The 18,943-nt window shown below is 33.7% G+C and overlaps 1 protein-coding gene across 2 annotated transcripts in view; it reads right to left on the reverse strand.

Annotated features, from left to right (window-relative positions):
* LOC123696486 (hemicentin-1-like) overlaps window positions 1–18,943 on the reverse strand; it is a 91,447-nt gene that overhangs the window by 2,024 nt on the left and 70,480 nt on the right. Inside the window, exons 3-14 of one of the 2 annotated variants that reach the window (XM_045642671.1) lie at window positions 10,097–10,246; window positions 9,319–9,502; window positions 8,270–8,464; window positions 7,679–7,873; window positions 5,793–5,864; window positions 5,197–5,317; window positions 4,679–4,819; window positions 4,141–4,325; window positions 3,563–3,718; window positions 2,939–3,037; window positions 2,603–2,636; window positions 2,094–2,250 (exon numbers count right to left, since the gene is read on the reverse strand). In XM_045642671.1, coding sequence (XP_045498627.1) covers window positions 2,109–2,250; window positions 2,603–2,636; window positions 2,939–3,037; window positions 3,563–3,718; window positions 4,141–4,325; window positions 4,679–4,819; window positions 5,197–5,317; window positions 5,793–5,864; window positions 7,679–7,873; window positions 8,270–8,464; window positions 9,319–9,502; window positions 10,097–10,246 — 1,674 coding nt within the window. In that variant the 3' untranslated portion in view covers window positions 2,094–2,108. Of the gene's footprint in view, window positions 1–2,093; window positions 2,251–2,602; window positions 2,637–2,938; window positions 3,056–3,562; window positions 3,719–4,140; window positions 4,326–4,678; window positions 4,820–5,196; window positions 5,318–5,792; window positions 5,865–7,678; window positions 7,874–8,269; window positions 8,465–9,318; window positions 9,503–10,096; window positions 10,247–18,943 lie in introns of both variants that reach the window. The other variant, XM_045642670.1, reaches the window with a different exon arrangement.

Genomic DNA, 18,943 nt, shown 5'->3' on the forward strand with positions numbered 1-18,943 from the left:
CGAGTAATTACAATTAAGCTTAATGGTAATTAATTATTTACGTTTATTACAAGTTTTCGGCAACTAAATAAAGTTATTTACTATTCGTAAATTAATTTTATGGCTTCTTAAACATGGTGGCAGAAAATATGGTTTTCCAATTTGATGCTAACCAAATTATGATTAATTCGAGTATCATCGATTTGGATTTTTATTGATTAATTTTTTATTTTTTTTATTCAACGTCTTATTCATGTTACTATTAATGTAAAATTGCATTGGTATTAAAGTCGAGTCATAAAAAGGTAAGTAGATAATACAATTCTTCGGGAGCATAGTTTATTTCAGTAGAAAAGGACTAAAGTGCATTGCAAGTGATATCAGTGGAAAATTTTAGAAAATATACCAACATCCCAGAAAAATAAAAGGTATTATTAATTTATACGCTACATTATATCATTTTGCTATCCCAAGTTATCATTGTTAGTTTAGTTATTATTGTTAATTAATTCAAAACCATTCCTTCAATTCTTGTTAAAGCTTAGTTCTGTAGTACCTATCTGTAGTCATCCCGCTTATACGGTGCGAACATAGGCTTATTTATGTTAAAGCGAGTAATCGAACTGGAGATCCACCCGATGGTAAGCGATCCCCATCGCCCATGGCAAATTTACAGAGACCCCCTTTGCAAATGCGTTTCCCGCGAGTTTGAGGGAAGGATTGATGACTACGAGAATAATAGAGCGAACTGAATAAATGGAAACGACGGTTGGGAGCAGCAGAACAGCAGCGCGGCGCAGTTTGTCGTAATTATACACCAACTTATTCTGCAAAGCTCCTTGACCAGTTAGTGTATAACCACCATACACCACTACAGTCCAGAAGCACCCGACTAGTGAGCTAGAACTATGAGTGCGTATCACACCTGTGCAGACACAGTTCACACGGTAGTGGAGGATTGCAACACAACAGCAGCACACCGCACCTTTACCGGCATGACGACCTAGCAACAAATTGTTCAGCGAGGCTGTTCGATCTGTTAGTATATAACCATCTACTAGAAGTACCCGACCACTTAGCTAGACCCATGAGTGCGTGTCACACCTGTGCAGACACAGTTCACACGGTGGTGGGGGGCTGCAGCACAACAGCAGCACACCGCACCTGTACCGGCATGACGACCTAGCAACGAATTGTTCTGCGAGGCTGTTCGATCTGTTAGTATATAACCATCTACTAGAAGTACCCGACCACTTAGCTAGACCCATGAGTGCGTGTCACACCTGTGCAGACACAGTTCACACGGTGGTGGGGGGCTGCAGCACAACAGCAGCACACCGCACCTGTACCGGCATGACGACCTAGCAACGAATTGTTCTGCGAGGCTGTTCGATCTGTTAGTATATAACCATCTACTAGAAGTACCCAACCAGTTAGCTAGACCCATGAGTGCGTATCACACCTGTGCACACAGTTCACACGGTGGTGGGGGGCTGCAGCACAACAGCAGCACAGCGCTCCTATACCGGCACGACGACCCAACACTAAGGCTTGCATCTGTTAGTATCACTCGACCACTAGAAGTACCCAACCAGTTAGCTAGACCCATGAGTGCGTATCACACCTGTGCAGACACAGTTCACACGGTGGTGGGGGGCTGCAGCACCACGGCGGCACAGCGCTCCTACACCGGCATGACGACCCAACACTAAGGCTTGCATCTGTTAGTATCACTCGACCACTAGAAGTACCCGACCAGTTAGCTAGACCCATGAGTGCGTATCACACCTGTGCACACAGTTCACACGGTGGTGGGGGGCTGCAGCACAACAGCAGCACAGCGCTCCTATACCGGCACGACGACCCAACACTAAGGCTTGCATCTGTTAGTATCACTCGACCACTAGAAGTACCCAACCAGTTAGCTAGACCCATGAGTGCGTATCACACCTGTGCAGACACAGTTCACACGGTGGTGGGGGGCTACAGCACCACGGCGGCACAGCGCTCCTACACCGGCATGACGACCCAACACTAAGGCTTGCATCTGTTAGTATCACTCGACCACTAGAAGTACCCGACCAGTTAGCTAGACCCGTGAGTGCGTATCACACCTGTGCAGACACAGTTCACACGGTGGTGGGGGGCTGCAGCACCACGGCGGCGCGGCGCACCTGCAGCGCGGCGGGCGAGTAGCGCGGGTCCCGCTCGCGCGGCCGGGCCACCTCGCGCGGCGCGTACACTGCGTCCGCGGGTAGCACTGTCTTCTCGCTGGGGGAATAAGACGTGGTAAGCAATAGACGCAAAGAGTGTCATTGAGCAAATTACAGATACATTTATATAGCGTTTTGAATAGTCTGTAATAGCATGAGTCTTGAGATCTTCTGGGACAACAAAAAGTCATTGGAGGAATTTCGAAGCATACATTCCTAAAGAAGAATTATTTTTTTATTTGTATAAAAGAAGGAATTATACAATTATACCATATCAATGATGCAAGTAAATAATAATTGATTGAATTTCTGAGTTATTTGAAAAAATTTAAATTGAAATTGAATTGAAATATTTGGAAGCCATCAATATAATAGTAACTTTAAAATTAATGTAAACAAATGAAACTTACCTATCTAATTCATCCGTTTTGTACTCGACGCTTTCTAGAAAGAAATAAAAATATGGCATTAACACACATTGAAGCTGTATAATTATGTAGATATAAAAAGTAGGGAAAAAACGTCGATAAGTAAGTACACTGTGTACCTCTATAGAGGGCTATTTATTATTGTTTTTTTTTTGGTAGTATGGAACATTCTAGAATCTAGATTAAATTAGGAGAAAATAATAGATAAAAATAATTATGAACGTATAAAGTATTATAATCAAAACATGAAGTGGTCATGTCACATCACACGTGTGGAGTGCATAATAATCTTAAAAACGGTATAAAACTACATCTTACCCCGTCTTCGCCTGCACCGCAGAATAAGACACAGGACAATAACCAACAGAGCCGCTATAACCAGAGCGGCCACTATGAGCGGAGCCACGTGCGCGGTCTCTGTTAGCGAAAAATTATCTGTGAGAAGAAATTGTTGATGCTTTTATTTTTGTTATTGCCAATTAGTTTGGTGAATTTGGATTGGAAAATTGCGATGTTATAAGCATTTTTTTTTTGCTTAATTACTACTAAGCTGTTCATACATGTATGTGCACTAATAATAATTCTATTTTTTGAGTGATTGACGATATTTAGGCACAGATGGCGGTAGAGCTTGGAGAAATTAATTAGATTAAGAGGCTCTCATTTCTTTAGTAATTACAACAGAGAAAGCAATTTGCATTGCAGTTAACGTGTTTTTGTTGCTACTATTTAAAATAGTCTGTTTTCACAGGTTTTTATTCATATTAACTTCCCATCGTAGCAAATAAGAGTGTAACAGTTAGAAGTAATGTGATATCTCGTAGTTATCGGTTATATGTATGTATCTTTTTATTATTACTAATCTATAACTTATACGTATGCTTATCTATCTGTACCGGCAGTATATACATAACATATACCAATATAAGAGAGAGCACTTACCGTGTACAGTGAGCGACACAGCGTGCGACGAGAAGCCGCGCTCGTTCTCTACGTGCAGCACGTACACTCGCGCGTCCGACACGCTCACGCCGCTCACGGTGAGAGTGTAGCGGTAGCAGCCGTTCACGCTTGATGCGTCGATCGCTTTGTATCGACCTGGTGAATAAAGATTATGATTAATTTGCTTGGTAATATGAGTGTTTGATTTTAAGCGATATTATACATTTAGAAATTAAAACTTTTAACGGATTTTAAACGCGATTTATTCATTATATTATTTTCCCGACGTTTCGAACACTTTACACGAACGTGGTCACGGGGAGACTGTGTCGTAAATTTTTTTTTTGGCATTTTTGAGAAAGCAGTTGCAACAAATAACTCTACAATTATATACTTAGCTGAAAAGCAGTATTCTCCGCAGTTGCACTATGTATCATTTAACATGTAACAAGAAGAAAGTCGAGCTGCAAGCTGCCATACAACCAGACTGCTCTACATGATAGCGCATTGGCGCATACGCACACTTTGGTCGTTGGCACTATCCTAAGTATGTCTATATTATATTATACAAATCTGACCAATAGAAGATGGCACATCCAGCCGCAAGCTGCCCCACAACCAAGCCGCTCGTCTTGGCGGCGGATCAGCACACACGGTCGCCTGCACCTTCGCCTCGCCGCCGCTCCACGCGTGCGCTGTGCCTGTCTCCGCGCCCACCGGTGGGCCCAGCACGTTGAGTGTTATCGCTTCCGATTGGTGGGTTCTGTGGTACAAAAAAAAAGGAAAAACGTAATGACTCGTAACATGGAATTTTAGTAGAAATATATGCGCTAAATAATGGCAATAAATTCGTTTCTACGATGAATTTTTTTATAGTGAGTGTTCAAAACAAACTTAATATAACCTCAATGAAATATTGTCATAATTATCTACTTAAATTAAATCGAGCAGGAGTAATAAGTACCTAGCTTACTTTTTTTAGCAATTGATTTAACGAATAACGATATATTTCCATAGAATTGAAGATTCCATTGATTTCAACTAACTAATTGAGTTAAAATAAGTAAATTTTGATTGGACCAATATGAGAAGAAACATAAATTTTAATTTTTTTACCTTTCTTCAAGCCCGATCTGATTGATGGCCACACAGGTGTACCTTCCGTGTTGGGTGTACGATACATTATGTAATTGTAACTGCGGTGTGGACGAGATTGGATAGCCTTCATCTGGATGCGCAGTCATAGAGGGTGTTGGGCTGTAAAGAAATAAAAATAAAATTTGATTATTGCTATACTTAAGTATTATAAAATATTAGTTTGGCAATTGGCAAAATCTGTTGGGTCGTTACTGTACCAATTGAAAAATATTCATTAAGAATAGTTGTTTTTTTTTTTGTATTGAAACATTTACGCAGTTCGAAAATAAGCAAAATACAATGGATGTCTTGGTTGATTATTTAAACTAGTAAATGTATATTTGTTTATATACCTATGATCGTTATGTATATCACAGGCATTATATTCCACTTTCTAGGACATAATATGCTTATCAAAATCAGCATTCTCATCTACTAGATAGACTATTACGAAAATTCTTAACGGAACAATTATATGTACTAAACTATATACTTACTTATGATACCACTGGTAGCTAGGCGGCGGGTTCCCCTCAGCCTTACACTCCAAAGTCACTTGAGTGAACAGATTGGCTTCAACCACCGTGTCCGGCCCGACCCATATCACGCGCGGCGGATCTGGGAATTCTCTTAGTTTAATACTTTCGGAAATTAAATGGGATTCAATAGTAATGGAGCGAATTGTTGTGTGATTTTCGGTTTATATCCTAGAGATGATAATGCCATTTTCGCAAACGTTTTAATGTAGGTCATGGAGATTAAAAAAGATTATGCGTCCATGATGTAGGTATGTAATATTGAAAGGAAGAGAATTTTCAATTTGCTATTCTGTTTCGTGAAATAAAAATTCCAGCAACTCTAATAAGGCTTTTAACTTTAAATCAATTTCAACATTTCCGCGAAAGGAACCTGCGAGGTTTTTCAGAAATAAATAGAAACTGGGCGTTCTTCAATAGGTAGGATATTTGAATCAATTTTAAATAAATTATTATACATTCATTGATCAATAAAAATATCAAAAGTAAATGAATTATGACAATTGAATAAAAATTAATTCAACTGTATATTTAAAATTAGGCTATAAGATACTCACATTTTACATCGATTTCTATTTTAACAGCTTCCGAAGTGCCCAATGAATTTCTAGCTTGACACCCATAGATACCTGTAAAATATTTTTAGGTATTAATTTATTTATTACAGCAGTATAGTTTTGCTTTCCTCAAATGAAACATTAATTATTTCTTTCAGAGAAACCACATACTTAAACGTTTTTATTTCATATAGATGTTGTGCTTTCAAGACATAATACAATAACAAACCAAATATTATAAGATCCGAAGAATTATTAACAATTACAATTAAAAACTACCTCAACAAACTATCTATTCAAAATTATAAATCTTAAAGTTCTATATGATTAAGAATATTAAATTTTGATCACGAAATTGGAAGAACTTTGATGTACTCACATTGAAAACGACAATTGAAATTTGGCGCTCGGCCAACGCTCTATTCCAACATAATATTGTAGACATATTTGAGAGTAGATATCCTACTAATATTATAAATGCGAAAGTTTGTATGGATGTATGGATGTTTGTTACTCTTTCACGTAAAAACTACTGAACCGATTACAATGAAATTTAGCACACATATAGAAGGTAACTTGAATTAACACATAGGATAGTTTTTATCCCGGAAATCCCACGGGAACGGGAACTATGCGGGTTTTCCTTTGCAAACGCGAGCGAAGCTGCGGGCGGAAATCTAGTAATACGATACAAGTAATACCATTTTAGAAAGAAATTCACAATATGTGAAATGGATAAAGTCGAATTTTGTAGGGCATTTTCCTTTATCTTTGGATCGATCATTCTGATTTCTGTTATGTCTTTAGGTGAAAGGAGATTGCCCAAGTGACTATGGCACTTGGTATCGCAATCAAACTTATTGTGTCAAGATGAAATATAGCTCAATTTAAAGCTTGATGTTAGTACTTTTAGAAACGATTAAAGTTTTTATATAAATAAGCCGCAGTTCGCGACAATAAAAATAAAACAATAGTTTTATTCAACACTTCAAAAAAATACTTTATCTAGTTTAAACTAACGATGAACGTTAAGTTTTACATTTATTACATAGGTAATATTTTAATTTACAAGACAAATATGAAAAGTAAATCGTAATAAACATTACCTATTTCAAAATAAATTACGTCGAACATTGCGTCGAACACATTCATTCAAGATTCATTTCAAATAGAAACTATGACTGTATGACATAAGACGCAGGACGCTTGCAAGAGAGATAGATATATGTGTCAAAACAAAAACTTTTACTTTTATTTCTATTTATTTGGTATAATTACGACTTAATAGTGATAAATATGATCATTATAAATACAAATAGGAATTAACAATATCACGAACACGTGACACAATTAGTATTTTACCGATTCAATATAAATAGAATAAATAAAATATAATATAAATAAATAAAATATAAATAGAAATAAAATAAAATAAAATATATTCCATACGTGGTCATACATGTTTCAAAACACAAACTTTTAATATTATTTCAATTTATCCGGTATAATTAAGACTTAATAGTGATACATATGATCATTATAAATACAAATAGGAATTAACAATATCACGAATACGTGGCACAACTCAAATTTTACCGATACCACCCGTGGTCATTCTCCTTTGAGGACATTTGGAACTATTCCCAGATTATGGCAATATCTTTGCCTTCTGCAAGGAACCCGAACATAAAGGCGAAATGGTTATAGACTTTAACCTCCTACAGTTTACGATGTGTCTAAAGCCCCGTAGGTATACAACATCTAACTAAAGTTACCAGGAACATTTTTGATCAACGTCGCCACAAATGTTTACTATGAAAAAGAGGCACTTATTAACAAAATTTAATTCATCTTCTGTAACTAAAATGTTCATATCATTAGCTTACCCGAATGATTTCTATAAACCGGTGCTCGTATAAGCCTGGGACCATTTGTAGCGATGACCTGGCCATCTTTGGTCCACCATACATAAGGACTAGGGTTTCCATCCGCCCTGCACTCCAAGGTAAGAGCACTGGAACCTTCTTCGAGACTTGATAGACTACTCGCATCAGATCCCACTATTGATACTACTGGTACAACTGAAATTGAGGAATAAGAATTGTTAGTAATATTAATAGTGGCGGATTAAGAAGTTCTGTTCAAACACAATATATTAGAAGGGATGAGGGAACCTTTCAGATGCATCATACTTCGGGTAATTCTACTTCCTCACTTCTTTCCAATTTTAAATCAAGTCTATTTAACAATTAAAGAAACACTGCTATACGAGATTCGAATAGAAAGTGATATTACTTAAATACCAAAAGATGCTTTTTATTATAATAATATTATACATGTCATCAAAAATACTTAAAATCTAGATTTTGTGAATAATTTATAATACCAGGCGACCGCATAAGTAAATCATTCACTGTTCATGTCACTTACTTCTCTTCGCAACATCTATTTTATTTTAAATTACAAACAGTACTTACAAGTAACATCAAGCATGGTGTACGAGTCCCTATAGTACGGCGATGGGTACGACGGATGGTGCGACCTGCAGGCCAGCTGCCTCCCATGAGCTGATCTTGTAGCACCAAGCTCTAGTACAGATCTAGCTGCCCATACACGAGGTCGCTCTACTTCTGATGCGTTGGTTTGGCTCCATGCTGTTAGACGTTCTTTGTCTGAAAATGTAATAGAAAATAACGTGCAGTTAATCGTTATAAATATATTAGTGTCCTGGACAATCGTCGCAATTTTCCCAATTCGTAATATCTAAAACATGGCTTTCATTCACATTGAATTTGCGAGACTGAAGTTGGATTTAATACAAGTGGTATTGGAACTATATTTAGTTTTAATAATATTAGCATTTAATATTAGGTAGCGAAGTACTTCGGATAACTATCATTGTGCCTAGCTTGAATTAACTGTCAATTGTCTGGCTCAATTATAGAATTGAGCCTAAAGATGATAGCATCTTTAAAATCTAAGTGTAACGTAACTTCAATCGATAATTCCACGAATTGACACAAAATTATATTCATTTTATCAAAATTGTGGTTTGGCTGTATAACAGAATATTTAGGCAATTCAAACCACTGGCCCGAGCGTGCTTTGTGCAATTGTCCGCGGTTTTAACCGATTTACAAATATGGTTGTAATGTACCTATTTGACGCGTAATGTTTAAGGCGTATATAGGATCAGAATGACCACGATTTTACAGTTATTGATAATTGAGGTTTGCATTTGTATCAGAATAGAATTATCAGTTTAATCGAAATATAATAAAGTTTTGTTATAGTTTCACTCATTAGGCAGTATGCTTTGAACTCTATTATTTAAGAGCCTAATGTTTGAAACAAACATATTAACATACTTTACTTATAGATTTAATCATGAACATTGATGACAACATGAACGACGGGCAATACAATGCAACAATATACTATAAACTAAAACTTACATTATTAAAATGCTCCTCTACTATTATTATTCCTATATCTTGTCTTGTAAATTAAAAAAAATGTTACTTACCTAAATACCACTCAATATACGCCGGCGGGTTGCCATATCGCGCTTCACACACCACAGTAGCTCTCGAACCAGAAGGGACAGTTATATTCTGTCCTGGCAACACATGGGATCCATTGAATAGGATCCTAGGCGTTTGTGGTGGCACCCGAACTGCTAGCGCTGCGGGTGGACTAGATAGAGCATCCTGGAAATACATTTTATTATGATGTTATAAACATTTAAACAAACTTACTCATATTATAAATGGGAGTGTGTTTCTACTATTGGCAACGGAGCGATTATATCATAAAATATTTGTGACTGTGGATAGTCAGGATTTTATATAAAATAGGCTGGAATATGGATATGCTGGAAATAGGCTACTTTTACAGAGTTGAAATTTATCACTCCCATCGGAATTTACTTTGAATACACAGACGAAGCCGCGTAAAAGTAGTTTTATTATATGTATAATGTAAAGACCTTTAATAAAGGAGTTAGAATTGTCCTAGTTATGAAATTTGGGTCTGAAAACAACGTTAGGTTTTAACCAATTAGTGAAGTTAGGGACTCGTTATTTAGATTTAGCGGCTGAATATTGTATTGTATCAATGCTTGTTAGAATTAGATGAAGTTATGTAAAAATATAGGTTTGGTTTGCATTTACAAAAAAACATCGAGTGATCGTATATCAACACTAAATACCAACGCATAAAACTATTTTTAAGAATCATTCATGTATTGTAGAACACGTTGTCAGAAAATATAGCATCCTACAGAACCAGTTTCGAATATTTACCTGCACATCATAGTTGCTGGCTGTGACTTGGCACTGCCACTGCCCATCGTCGAGCTGAAGAGTTGCCGCTCTCACCCAGAGGGAGCAGTCTCCACCCACGGGACTGTGCTCGTTCGCCCATTCGTACTTGCCTCTGTAGATACCGACAGGCTGGAAAGGGAAATTTCATATTGTTATGTGCTGAAGAAACTACAAACTAAATTTAAATTTGAACCAAGTATTAATCAAAATTGGGATTTATAATCTTGAGTTATTATCTGCCTAGAAGAAAATGAAGTATCGAAATGTAACAGATCGAAATCAACGGTTTGAATTGTACAAGCTATTCATAAAATTAAGATATGTGCAACGAAAAAATGTTTATCTTCTCTTTGTAATAAGTGAACTATGTTAATACGCAATGCCGTTTTATACACAAAATTACACTTCTATGCATACTTAAAAATTTTGGTTTTGCATATCTTTAAACGAAAATATACTGTATCTAGTTACTATTTGTGTATAATAATAGATCTCGTTGCTTCAATCCCGCAATGCCTCAATCAACCTTTCAAACGCAAGCTTTCAAAATACATGTATCCTGTTTCAAAGTTCAGTCGAATACTAAAAAGCAGGATTCACTACGTGTCCTAACTCACAATATCGTCAGTGAGTTAGCACTAAAATGTAAGTGACATATTGTGATCTGTCATGCCTTTGCAATACCTTCGCTTATAAATCTGGTTGTAAATGGATTGGCCACATTGGACCTTTGTGGAATTGTATTGTGGCAGGTTTAATAGAGAGGCATAGAAGTAGTTTTACGTAAGGTTGATAAAACGTAATGGAGGTAAAACTTTTGCTATTTTATGAATTGATGTTATATGCTTTTATTAACACGTTAACCTTTTTGTACATCTACTAAATTCTCTACATTGCTACTTCTAAAGTGTACCTGAATCAGTTACAATACATAACAGTATACGTAATGCTAAATCTAGAGACATTTAATATTTACACTTAGTATTTAGGTACAGTTGTGTTTTTACTTTAATAATCATACCATTAACACTAATTATAATGTGTTATAACTTAAACAAGTGGGTAGATTGTAAATATAAAAGTACCCGAGTCCTGACACTAACTATCTCTGACGAGGTGTCCCTGCGGAGTCAAAGTTTTAATTGCCTCGATCCTGTTCGGAGTTTTTGGAACTTATTAACATTAAATACCACAAGATATTGAACAGAGTGTGATAGAATTTTAATTATTACAACATACTTATAAATATTAGAGCTAATTATATACTGCTATTGATCATTTTAAATGTATGTATGAATCACAGATCACAGAATAGATCTCTATGGTATGAATTGGGGAAAACGAATGATAATTACATTTCTAAACATTGGTTCTTTAGAAATGACATTCCTCCATTCCAAAAAAATACCTACATCTCCTCTTATATAAAGTAAACATCTAGGTAGAGATCGAATAAAAATCATAAAAGCAGATCAAAGCTTAATATCTCTGAAAAAATAATAAGATTTATATTTTTACTTATTTGTTTTTAAATAGTAATGCAGTTTATACATTTTAAAACTAGCTTGCTTATCTTTACATTATCATGCTTCTATTTCGGCTACTTAAACCTTCGAGCTTTTCCAGTCCCATGTTAAATTCAATCAAAATTGTTTCATGGTACCAGAGAAATCTATTCTATAGACTAACTAGGCGAACTATGTACTAAGATCAAAACTCCAATTCTCTGGATGAACATCGAAGTTATCAATATACATATTGACAGTTAGAATTTGTTGAAGGTTCAGTATATTTTCACTTTTTCCATAGCCTGTGTCAGACCAGTAGAAACCATAGGACTTAGCTTTGACTATAGAGGTAATTCTTTATCTTCATATTTTTTATTTAGTGACTTGTTAAAACTCGTGGTTGTAAGGATGGTTCTGATCACTTAATATCCCCTAAACTACTTCCCTCTTTTCTTGATCATTGGACAAATACGAAAGAAATGATGCTTGTGACCAGTAATGACTACCAATTACTTCGACAACTTGCATTCAGATTGATATCAAATACTAAGAAAGCCATTTAGGGTGAAGCATCGATAAGTTCCTAACTATAAAATATAATGTAAAATATAAAGTACTAAAAATAAAATCACTTAGAGCCTGACCGATCTGGACCCTAAAAATTGATTGAAACAAAAAAACGACGCCATCCAATTTATCTAAGTGCAGTGAAAAACATATATTTTTTATTGAAACTAAAAATCAACTCGTTTTGAAAGCAATATTTCATTCTTAATTAATTTTTATGTTGCTGTTCGCCACTTCACGAACGCTTCCATGATTGATATGAATTTATTGGTTTTTCATCGTGCTTTTGCATTTTAATTAGTGTACCTATATTTATATGGATATTTTTCAATTTATTAAAATATACCACACATTTAAGAACTCTAAAAGTACCTGAAGAATATGTTTGTAAATTAGTATTTTTGAAATTTTGACTTTCGTTGAAAATACAATATTAAGATGACTTTATTTTTTTAGTTTTTCTGCATTATCTCTAGAGTGATCGTTTATTTTCGGTTTTTTGTTATGTTTATACATTATAGCTGTCGGTAATGTTCGAAATGTTGTTCTTTGAAAAGAGAAATATAGCGAATATTATGGATTATTTCAATGAGAAATACCACCTACAAATGATGAATATATTCATTGAATATGTCTTACTAACCATGAAATAATTGTGAATCAAAGAGGGTTTAAACACAAGAAGGGTAAGGGTTAGGTATTCAGAATTTAATGTAAACATCGTCCTTTGAGTTTGCGGTATGTACCTACCTTTGTTCTAAGCTTTTTTGTCAATTTCAAGTTTGAATATGAAATGAATAGACTCAACTATTAACCGACTATTCCGTACAAAACAGTTAAATCTATACATATATAATATAATCTATATATTTAGTATTTACCTACATAGGTAAGTATTTAAATGAAGCATAATAATATGTAGAAATAATACCATAATGGGTAATTGCCTACTTACGAACTCTATAAAAAGTAATTATTGAAATCTCATACAAAAATAAATATTCCATATTGCGTCCATGCGAGCGTAATGAATTAACTGAAAATTTTCAATTTAACAACAGTTAATTCCGAATGTTTGTGCCATTGTAAAATTTTCTGTTTGAAAGCACTTTAATTGCTACGTTACGGTATTCATTAACTGTATGTTTGTATGATGCAAGTAAAATATGTTCAAACAATTGGATTATGCTTTCAAAGGCTTATTATGGCTTAGTTAATGACATTTTATTTATTGGGTATTAACTAAGCCTTTTGTAGTTTGTTAAATACCAGGTCGCATTAGTTTGTTGAATAAATATCGTTTTATTTCCTACTGCACTGTATAGTGTATTAATGTACCATTTCTGTTTTTAATTATTTAATACAAATAGTATTGCAACGGATTTGCTCAGATTCTTAATTTACAGCTTTAAATTTAATACATACTTACTTGTTGAAAAACGACAACGCCTTACTAAAGTATTAGCATTCTCCAAGAACTGTTAAATACTCATACAGAAGCTACAGGAGTAACAAATTATAATATATTTAGATTGAGAATTATTGAGATACGATATTAATTAATTTGACAGTAGGTAATGATAATATCTTTACCCTATACTTACCTTATACGATGCGAAGAGAAATGCGATTACTCAATTTACATCAATTGATGATGACACATCGAAGCCCAATTATTATTAATAAACCAAATTCATCATATTAAACTTCTGAACGTTCCCATTACTTTGAATAGACGAATAGAAATAATTCGTCCGGAAGTCGGTAGCTATAAAAAGGGTCAGGGTTTCTTAATAATACTAGGGATTATATTATGCTCTATACAAACCATAACAATAGTTAAAGTTCATTGAGCGTTCTTGATACGCTGTGGAATGATTTAATCTATATTTTTTATACGAGACCATACATCGTCTAAAAATAGTATTACAATTCGCGGTACAATTTCAATGTCTGTATTATTATTTTTAGGTAGGCGTTAGGATACTCAATATTTTTGAATTAATAATTTTTAAAGCAATTTTTAAGCAAAAACGCAGAGAAGAATATTTTGCAATCAGTATTTTAATAAGAACGCTAAGTACCTACTTTTTTTAGATGTTAAATGAGCGCTGAGGAAGTGAATATGATTAATTATTATTATTTATTACCTACTTAGAAGGCTTGTATCATAAAAATGGTATAATAATTCGTATTGGGTTTGGATCATTCAGTAATTGCGTTCAAAAGTTGCATGCTTTGTTTTACAAATAAAAATGATACGAAATTTATTTAACACAATAATCCTAAGTAAGGTAGAATTAGTCTGTAATCTATGCTCTAATAGATGGGAACCTGTGAAGATGTTTAATGCTCTTTCATGCAAAAACGGTTTAGCTTAGGTAAATTTGTTATGCAGATGCCATTCTGCATAATAAATTCATCTATAATAATATTATATATACCTAGCCTGGACTATGGAATAACACAACTACTTATTGTATTTTTTATTATCTATTTGGCTTTGTTTTTCAAGGTACAGAACGAGTACTAGCACCCTGGTAATAATCCTCATTGTATTGTGTTTTTTAGGCTTTACCGAAAGGGTAAAACTAGATCTAATTCCTTGGAGTTCACTATCTGTTTTTCTGCTACCACGCTGTGTAAAATCACAACATAGTATAAAACAAAGTCGCTTACTCTGTACCTATGTATGCAAATCCTTAAAACTACGCAACGGATTTTGATGTGGTTTTTTTATAAGATAGAGTGATCCAAGAGGAAGGTTTTAGTAATTTATTATGTTTTAGACAAAGCGGGCGAAGCCGCGGGCGGAAAGCTAGTTAAGAATAAATTAAATATATAGGCCAGCTCCATTCCTAAATATTCTAAATTTTAAATTAATAATAATTATTGGAATATTTACAGGAAAATAATAATAAAATGAAAATTAAATAAATATTTAAGATAGGTATAAAATCGTATGCAAGTTTTACTCGTTATTGATAAAAGATACATTTTCTTTAAAGGGCCATTTAAAGAAATGAGTGCTTATTTGTACGGAACCCTTAGTTTCGTAAGTCCAAATCGTCCGATAATAATAAATATATTATAAGTAATAAATTAATTTAAAAGATTTATACGGTACTTTATTATTTAATTTATGATTATTGATAAATTGATAAGAAATCCGTAGTACTTGATAGATGAAAATATTATTATCATACACGAGGGTCATATTCGTCATTCAATCAAAACAGACTTATCGATATTGTTCAATAAAAAGTGAAGTAAAATAATAAAACAATTATTACAAGATTTCATTTTATTTTTTATCGATTTTATCAATAAACACAGAAGATTTCAACTCGTAACGATTTTTATTAGTTATAACTATCTATGAGACTATTAATGACAAATTCATGTAGGTAAGTATTTTACGAAACTAGTATACTTAGTCAAACTACATACAAACTCGGATATAGCCAAAAACAGCTTCAGTGTAAAGAATTTTGATCCATGATCGATATAGTGCATTTCTAAAATCTTGAAAGATATTTATAAGACTTTGACGACCTATAAAACTTTGTGAAAGAGTGAAGTCATAGTTCAAATTCGATTCCTCATTCTCCATTCTGTTAATCCTGTATTCACGAGCAACCAAAATAAAACATGAACTTTACCTACCTACGTAAGCAAAGCCACGGGCGGGACACACAGCCGATTTCTGATATGAATGTTTGACGCTAAGAACCGAACATCTCAAACCATACTTAATATTTTCTTGTATCTAACATAATCAAATCAATCATAATCAAATCAATTCCAAATTGAGAAACCGCTTGCTTTGCATCAATTTTGAAACTGACGGTTGAGAATTGAGATATCCTTGCTTTTGGTTGTTTTTACTCAAATATAATATGAAAAAAAAAAATACCGTAGTGACTGAAAATAAAACTGAAATCATAGTAAAATCTAAACTTATGTTTGCGTGCTATCGTAAACTTATATCACGTAGATGAAATCGTAGAAATCAGCCAGCGACTTAATATAGCTGTTTCCTTTGCATTTATTATTTTTCTTAGAATTTCAACAGCGAACGTTCGTTGTATGGCTTAAAGCATGAAGTGGGTATATTGCGAGTGACATGTTTTATATAAAACAATTGAAATACAATGAAAACAAATATTTCTGCATAATATAGTGACTGATAAGAATAAACAATGAACAACATACCTTATGAAACCTATTTTGTACTTAGTTAAAAATTTATAAGTAGAACTATGTCACTATTTATTAATTACCCTATAATAGACCAATTTATTGAAGTGAAACTTCTTTATCGGTGTTGGAAAAAATTTAGTGTAACATTTTTTCTTATCCCTACCACGCGTGATACGACGAAGGTATTTCTGTAAATTTATTTATTTATTTATTTGAAAACTACACATAGTAAAGTTGCACATAGTAAATTATTTTTTGAAAAATAAGGTCCTAAAGAAGTTTCACTTCTTACATGTGTACATTTGTACACGCACACATTTTTATTTTTTTATAATATAAACTACATTTCATTATACAATAAACTAAGCCTCTTACATTTCCATTCCTACCAGGTTGCCTGGCAGAGATTACTTTACAGCAATAAGGCCGCCTTTTGTGCAAATGCATTAATTTGTATGTATCTAAGGGTTATTCATATTGTTTTGTACAACAAAGCATAATAAATAAATAATAATCTAATTAGATCATATTTTAATATCATTATTCTCTCATTGATCATCAAAATTAATTTTAAAATGGCTCATAAAGTTGCATAAAACCGCCCCAGGATATCGCAGCAAAACAGATCTCCGGACCAAGTTTGTAAGCTTGAGACATTTGTTATTCTGCATTTAGTTAGCATTATTAAAGAAAACTTCGTATAATATATCGCAAAAAGCATTTAAGTACAAAAATAGCGAATTTAAAATTGGCTTTAATAATTTTGGTTTGTAAAAGTAGGTATGGTATTCACATCTAGATGCAAATTTGATGGCAATTGTGGTCTCTCTTACATACGTTCATAGGAAGAAACTTAGTCTGAAGAGACTAGAGGATTTCTAACATAGGTTTTCAGTGCACATTTTGACCGACCACAAACTTTTAGGTGGAATTATTTCCTAGAAAGCTTTTGAAACGATGAGTACAGATGTTTAATATAAAACGTCTTCAGGTAACTTTTTGGTTTGATCTATTTGTACCGAACTGATTTGTATGAAATTTCACTATTCTCATATATAATTATAACCTTCTTTTTTATCGTAATGATAATAAATTCATACGATAAGCTTAGGTATTAAAGAATCACGTTAAAATATATTTTTGGAAATAAAAGTGAACACAAAGATAATTGAGTTATTAAAATAATAAGATAATATTAAATCGATAAATGAATAATGTATTCTAAGGACTGAGTTTTCAATCTTTGAAGTCCTTGTTTTAAACTTATACCATTTTTCAAATGTTTTACCGTCCGTCGTAGTCTTTTTAATTGTTGCATACAAAAAATTGGATTGGATTGGATTGTATAGGTACCTAAGTTTTAACCAAGTATTGAAAAATCGGCCCTTAGACAAATTGACGTTGATTAATCTAATACAGACTTATTCAATTTTAACTAATCAAACCTAAGAAAGAAAGGAACAATGTAGTAAAAAAATTTAAGTATTAATTAAAAAAGTTTCTAAGTGCCTAATTAATCGAGAGCTTGTTTTATTAAGTGCTTTTATACATTTGCGTGTCTAGAAAACCCTAATTACCGATTTTAAACTGCATTAGCGTTACCGCCTTTTGACTGACGCCATTTTTCTTTCCTATTCCAGTCTATTGAACCGGGGCTATGAATGAATGAATGAATGAATGAATGAATGAATGAATGAATGAAAAATACTTTATTGTACACCTTATAGAATACATTTTATAAACTTAAAAATATAATATAACAATGTACAGTAGGCGGCCTTATCGCTGGCAGCGATCTCTACCAGGCAACCCAGAAAAGACGAGGAAAATAAATGAGTCAATAACATGGTGGTGCAAAATAAATAAAAGTGCCAGAATAATAAGTTTATTGTATATATACTATACCTACATATATGCAGCTTACATTATAATATACATACACAAATAATAAAAAAGAAAAACATATTACTATATACACATATAAGATAATATATAAGAATACATACTTAAATATATACATACATACATACACATATATATTACATACATACATATTTTATAAGCATATATTATAAATAAATCGACAGAGTTAACACCTAGCCTGTGACAGAGATAAATAATAGTTTCTAACTTTCTTTTTGAAAATAAAAATCGATTGAGCTCGTTTTATTTCTTCGGGTAAAGAATTCCATAGGTTAATAACGGTGACAGTGTAGGAGGAATGGAAGAAGTTGGAACGGTGAGAAGGAATACTTAAGGTTAAAAGGTTGGAGGAACGGAGAGTGAGGGAATGCTCGTTGAGGAATTTGAAATTGTCTTTAAGATAGGAAGGGGTCTTAGGATCAAACAAAATACCGTATAACGAATGCAACATATGAGCATACCGGCGGAAACGTATAGGAAGCCATTCAAGTTTTTTGCGGAATTTGGAAACGTGGTCGTATTTCCGGAGACCAAATACGAACCGAATGCAAAGATTTTGAAGGCGGTCTAGAGAATCGAGTTGTAACTCGGTTAAATCAGGGTAACAGGAGTCGGCGTAGTCAAG

This window comes from Colias croceus, chromosome 12, assembly GCF_905220415.1.
Source record: "Colias croceus chromosome 12, ilColCroc2.1".
NCBI classification, from domain to species: domain Eukaryota; kingdom Metazoa; phylum Arthropoda; class Insecta; order Lepidoptera; family Pieridae; genus Colias; species Colias croceus.